The sequence below is a fragment of the Helobdella robusta genome (genome assembly GCF_000326865.2).
Source record: "Helobdella robusta unplaced genomic scaffold HELROscaffold_7, whole genome shotgun sequence".
Classification (NCBI taxonomy): domain Eukaryota; kingdom Metazoa; phylum Annelida; class Clitellata; order Rhynchobdellida; family Glossiphoniidae; genus Helobdella; species Helobdella robusta.
The window spans coordinates 921,200-928,095 of record NW_008705398.1 but is presented as its reverse complement, the minus strand read 5'-3'; the positions used below and the strand labels follow the sequence as shown (position 1 = coordinate 928,095).

At 32.2% G+C, this 6,896-nt stretch overlaps 1 protein-coding gene across 1 annotated transcript; it reads right to left on the bottom strand.

Annotated features, from left to right (window-relative positions):
- Positions 1 to 1,840: 1,840 nt before the first annotated feature.
- HELRODRAFT_185141 (hypothetical protein) lies at positions 1,841 to 6,611 on the bottom strand. The gene is made up of 11 exons (XM_009030704.1): positions 6,448 to 6,611; positions 5,735 to 5,791; positions 5,314 to 5,394; positions 5,010 to 5,105; positions 4,561 to 4,714; positions 4,258 to 4,340; positions 3,893 to 4,071; positions 3,423 to 3,549; positions 2,963 to 3,184; positions 2,509 to 2,892; positions 1,841 to 2,483 (listed from the first exon to the last, which is right to left on the bottom strand). Exons 1-9 carry the CDS (start codon positions 6,556 to 6,558, stop codon positions 3,152 to 3,154), a joined length of 921 nt encoding a protein of 306 aa, XP_009028952.1. The 5' UTR covers positions 6,559 to 6,611; the 3' UTR covers positions 1,841 to 2,483; positions 2,509 to 2,892; positions 2,963 to 3,151.
- Between the last annotated feature and the right edge of the window lie 285 nt (positions 6,612 to 6,896).

Below are 6,896 nucleotides of genomic sequence, written 5' to 3'. Positions count from 1 at the left end.
ATTCAGTTGATAGTGATGTTGTGCGTGTGTATGTGTTTGTGTGTATGTGAGTGTGTGTGTGCGCGCGCGTGTGTGTGTGGTTGTTATGATGATGAGATGATGAAGATGACGAAGATGGTATAATTATTTACACAACCTGCAATCATTATCCCAACAAACATGATAATGATTTTCTCACAGACATAACATTAGATCTATAACAATAACAACAACAACAACAACAACAACAACAACAACAATAATAATAATAATAACAACAACAACAAAATCAACAAAAGCAATAATAATAAAATACAACAATAACAACAACATTGACAATAAAGGAGTTGACATACTCACATGAAGGAAATTTTTTTTTTTTTTTTTTTTTTTTTTGCAGACGGAAACGTCGAAAAGGTATCTATCTACCCATCATTAACAACAACGCCCGCTACAAAAATGTGCAGCAGCAGCAGAAGCCACAGCAGCAACAACAACATCAACAACAACATCAGCAACAACATCAACAACAACAACAACACAAACCATTGTTAAGTTTCGATCATAAAGTTCAAAATGGTTGTGGAAGCAATTGTCGCGAGATAAACATTCACAACAACAACATCAACATCATCAACAACATCAACAACAACAACATCAACAACAATAACATCAACAACAATAACATCAACAACAACATCAACAACGTGAGCAACAACAACATGTACAACTTAAACACGAATATCAAACAAAACCATCCATTGAAATCAACATTACCGGATATATTTGAAGCCTTAGTTGAGATGGACCAGAGTATAAATCAAAAATCTTTTCACGAGAATATAAACAACAACACAAACAACAACACGAATAACAACAACGCAAACAACAACACAAACAACAACAACCATGACGTCATGTCATACGTAACCGACGACGGCATAACACCGGATACAACTCCGACTAAACCGGTAATAACCGATTCAAATACAGATGCTACAGATTTCAACTCGACCGTAAAAGAGGGTAATCCGGATGGTCCCAACGACAATCCGTCGTTCCTACTTTTGCAACCGAAAAAATACTCCCGATCCATGCCGTCCTTGAAGCATTTAAGTGCTCACGAAGAAGCGCTGTCGTACCTCATGCTAAACAGCAGCCACAACAACCGCAGCCGACGTATAAGTCGCAACTTCAACAGCCACAACAACTACAGCCACAACATCTATAGCCACAACAGCTACAAAACCAGCAACAACAACTACAGCCACACAACTACAACTTCAGTGGCTACGACGCCGACTTCAACGTTTCGTCGACGCCTAGCTACTGCCGCTACTTCGTCCAATTTCACGTTTGGGGGGCTGTTTAGTAAAGATGGCGCTTTTGCAGGTCGAGGTCTTTCAATGAAAAGAATATTTTCAGTGTTAACTTATCTAAGAACTCCTCCGTTAACAAGAATAAGTTGTTCGGTGTGGTTGGATCGAAAAATAACAACAACAACATCAACAACAACAAATACAACAACAACAACAACAACTCAAACAAAGTTAATGGCGAGAATGACACCAGCAAAATAAACATAAATCCCAGCAACAAAAATTGGTTGAAAAATAAATTGTCTCTTATAAAACGAAACAATAACAACAACAACATCAACAACAACATCAACAACAGGAACGTCAACAACAATCATACATGTATAAACGTAGAAGAAAATGAAGTCAGCTACAACCACAGCAACAACAACGATAACATCCACATCACCACCACCAACAACAACAAAACCAAATTTCACCGGTTAAGCCTACCAAAATCATCGAGACTAACCAGCCTAATAGAGTTTCTACCATCTGCCACTTCAAAACTCAAGAAAAGATTCAGCACCATTAAGGTTTCAAGAAGAACCTCGCAAGCCGCCGGCGAAGTAGAACATCGAACTAATTTCAAATCATCACTCTCATCATCACTGAGGAGAGATCGTGATGGCGATGAGAGAGATGGTACTGATGATGGTGGTGGGGGTGAGAGTGACGGAATTGGGAGGGAACAGGACGTAATTGAGGTCAGGGTCTCGATAGAAAATAATAATAATAATAATCATAACAACAACAATAACAATCGTAGCGGAAGTTATTATGATTATTTTTATGACGTCATGAACGAAGGAGCCGATAAACTCAACAGATCCACATCTTGCCATGTAAATAATAACAACAACAATAATAACAACAATAATAATAAAATTGTAAAAGGAGCGATATCATTAGGGCGTTTGGATGATTTTAAGAAGGGCTCATTAGATTGATTACTTTGTATTTGAGGAAATGTTTACGACACTGCCTTACTGACTTTTACACGCGCACACACACACACACACAAAGAGAAAGAGACATATCCAAGCATGAACTCACACATACAAACAATACATCTACATGCACAAAAATACTAAATGTGTACACTTATACATCTACAAACTACATAACAGGCATAAGCATTCACAGAGAAGACATAAGCATTCACAGAGACACAGACAAACACATTCACGCACAAACACACAGATACAAACTCGCGGATCAAGTATTCTTCTTCTTTAGAAAATTTTTGAAATATTTCTTTGACGACTTATCGAATATACACATGTGAACATTTTTGTATTATATCGCCAATAATCTATTTTGCTACCACAACCTGTGTATTATTGATCATAAATAAATGAACGTGTATATGTATATATTGTATATGTATAGTATATATTAATGTGTGTGTGTATGTATGTATGTTGTATATACGTACAATACTAACGCATATACAAATTTAAGATATGTACAATGTACACGAATACATACACACACTATTCACATTTTTACTTAGTACATGCCTTATAAATATTGATACATTGGAAGATCGCGGTTTCATTTAAACATGCATCGTAGTTTATTTCAAAGAGTAACGCAAAAAAATCCTGACACATTTTTAACATATCACTCACTCACTCACTCACTCACTCACTCACTCACTCACTCACTCATTCATAACTTGTTGAAAAAAAAATCATTTTGTAACGTAATAACAATAACAATATTAATAATAACACATAATAATAATAATAAAAACAACGGTAATAATATTAAAAGTAATAATAATAATAAAAGTTATGATGGAAAAATATTCACAATGAAAATTTCCTTCTGCATTTCTCTTTCTGAAATGAAAAATAGATTATATATCAAACAATAATAATAATAATAATAAATAATAATAATAATAACTACCACCATGATCGTTGTCGCAAATTATTGTCTTTAAAAACCAATTAAAATTAATGAATAGGTTATTATCCATTTTACCAAATGCTGATGAATTAGATTCAATCAATCAGTCAATAAATCAGTCAATCAATCATCCAATCAATCAATGAATTAAAACGCCAGCCAACCAACCTGCTGTATAAACTCATAGTCCCCAAACTTCGAATCAAAGGTGCCATCTTGAAGGGTCCTCAGTTTCAATGTAAATCTCGGCCCAAGCTCTTGCAGGCCCACCCTCTTCTCGTTCCTAAACTGGTACCTTAGAAAGGGGAAATGGAAAATTAGTGTAATTCGGAGAGAAAGAGAGAGAAAGAGAAAAAAAAAGATAGAGAGTTTGTAATGTTGGACTGTTGTAGATAAAACTAATCAATAGCTAAAGAAATGATAGGTTAATAATAATGACGAAATAAAAACTAGTGAAATGACAATTATTACAAAATAACGCATTAGAAATTACTCCAAGGATGGAACATACACACACATCTACGCGCACCAACACACACACACACACACACACACACACAGACAGACACACACACACACAGACAGACACACACACACACAGACAGACACACACACACACACGAACAAAACACACACACCTGTGTTGCCTGAAAAATATATAATCTCTCTGATTGTGAAAAGTGACGACTCGTCTGCCGTGGAAATCCGGATCTCTGGGATACAACGTGGCGAACAGGCGGCCGATCCTGTTGCCGACTGTGGTCGTGAAGTTGTTCAGGATCAGCTCTGGAAGATGGTCCGTCAGTTCGCCACTTCTCTGTTTGGGAGAGAGAGAATAGAGAGAGAGAGAGAGAGAGAGAGAGAGACAGAAAAAAAAGACAGAGAGTGTGTAATGTGAAATTGAAAACAAAAATTTAAGGAAGAGATAGATTTATAGGTTTAGAGATAGATGGAAGACAAAAAGAGAGAGAGAGAGAAGAGAGAGGAATCTGAAAGACAATACCTTAATTTCTCTGCCAAAGACAACATTTGAGAGTCTGAACGAAGCAGTGGGTCCATTAGGGAGGTGAGAGATGATCATGCCATCTGTCGAGAAAATTGCACATTATTCAACTCATTATTGTCATCTCATATTGTTTATATTTCAATTCTCAAATTAAAAGTAAATAATTTATGAAATCGAAATTTGCAGCGTGGAAAAGAAAGCTAAAGTTTGGTCTCCAGACGTAAAAACATAAAAGGAATAAAATAATTTGATAACATGAAAAATGAAAAAAATTGAAATTAAATATTAAAACATTGATACTTGGTGTCTTGCGGTCCTCGTTCACGACAATGAGGGCAGTGTAGCCCCTCTTAGAGGCCTGATCTGTAATCTTCTTGAGGTCGAGACCACGCCTGTAGTATATTTCACTAAACGGGATGCTCTTCTTGAGTTCTTTGCAGAACTTATTCGTTCGCTGTTTTGTTTGTTCGTTCTTTCGTTCATTTGTTTGTTCATTCACTCATTCGTTCATTCATCCATTTTATTCATTCATTTGTTCGTTCATTCATTCGTTTGTCTGTTCGTTTTCAAGAGTATGTATATATCAAAGGGGTATAAATATTAATAATACTATTGAAAAAATAGTGAATATTTTTCAAAGATAAATCATTTTTAGATATTTAGGATATTTTTTTTACAAATTTTGTAAAAAATTATCAAACAAATTTGAAGAACATGAAAGAAAACAGATGAATTTAAGAATTCTTTACACTGAGAGGTCTATCTGTAGTAGTTATCAGTACTTTGGCTTGAGCTCTTGAGGACAGGTGAATTCCTAATGAATCATTTTCTGCTTCTGCAATTATCTTGAGTCAAAGTAATAACAATTATAACTGATTCATAAGATAATTATAGAAAATTATAGTTATAATTATGATCCAAAATATAGAAAAATAAAATAATCTATATGAAATAATAAATTTAATTATGTTAAAATATAATAATAATAATAGAGGATGATAATATAAAAAATAAATAAATTTTAAAATGTTTGTATTAAAAACAAGAACAAACCTCGTCATCGGATTCGGTTATTTTTGTCTCGTCGAAAACTCTTTGGTTCTCAATAGTCTTTGGAATTTGCTTCGGTACTGCCTTATTAATAGAATAAATATAAATTATTACATATCTATGCAATATATTTTTATTAAGGTTATTATATACATTACATAATCAGAACATTGAGAAACTATTTAAAGTGACTCGGTGGCCTAGCCAACAACAACTAATTTTCTATTTTTGGTCTCCAAATTATTCATACATTTTGTCTTGTTTGATTAAATAAAATAAAAATGATTAAATGTTTTTGGTCATACATTTTGTCTTGTTTGATTAAATAAAATAAAAATGATTAAATGTTTTTCATTTTTTAATAACAATTTCTAAAATAAATATATACATTTAAATTTTAATTTTTAAGAAATGAACTGACAACCTCTTCGCCGAGTTCATTCCTCAATTTTTCTATGGCCTTCTTCTTTTCTTTTTTTACCTAATCAATAAAAAAAATCATAAAAAGTAACTTCGTTTTAGTGAAAATAAATTAAAAATAAAGAAGCACTCCACCTTTAATTTATAAGTCAACCCACCGACCAACCAACTAACCAACCATTTTTTACATTATTATAATATATTATTATAATATTTAATATAGATTAACCATTAACATTAAAGGATATTATATAATATGTATCATTATTTATCATTTATTTATTAATTTATTATAAAATTTCTTTAAAATATTTAACATACATACAAATCACTAACTAGCTTTACAAGCCAATGAAATGATTCATTGGACATTAATTAATGATTAATAAACAAGTAATTAACTAATTAATCATTAATATTGAATAATAACCTAATCATTCATTATAAAATTTATTAATTAAAAATAAAATGTACATTAAATAATTAAACTTTCATGATATTCAAATCTAGAAGTAAAATTAAAATAAAATTTTATATTGTATATTATATATAAAATTATAAATAACATATTGTAGGCGATCAGGTAAATAAAGAATAAACAGTTGAATAATTTAATAGTAGTAATAATAATTATTAGTATAATTAATTTAATAATCAAAAATTATTAGTATAATAATTAATTTAATAATTAATTAAAAAATAAAAAAACTCTCAAACTTTCAATTTTTCCATTTTTAACTTTTTATAAGCAGCGGCCCTCCGCTGTTTATTTTTAATTTCAGAAATGTTGCTCCTGACGGCCACATTTTTCTCCTCTTTTTCGGACATCTCCGGACGATTAAGATTAGATTAGAGAAATTAAACGGCTGATGAGTTTTTTTTTTGATTTGACACGAGCAACACGATAATAAGGAATCACAACACATAGAAAAATAATTTTGTTCTCTTTTAATTAAAGAGCCATTGACATAGAACCACATAACTAGATTAAATATAACGGCCTTCGCTTACTTTTAACGGTCGAACAAGGAAAAGATTTGGAGGGTGATTTTTTATCGTTCGTGTCAAAAGTTACGATCAATCGGTCGGCCTATTTGTCATGCTTGGATTGTTGGCATACGAAATTGCATGAATTTTAACGAGCAAGCTATATGAAATATTTACTT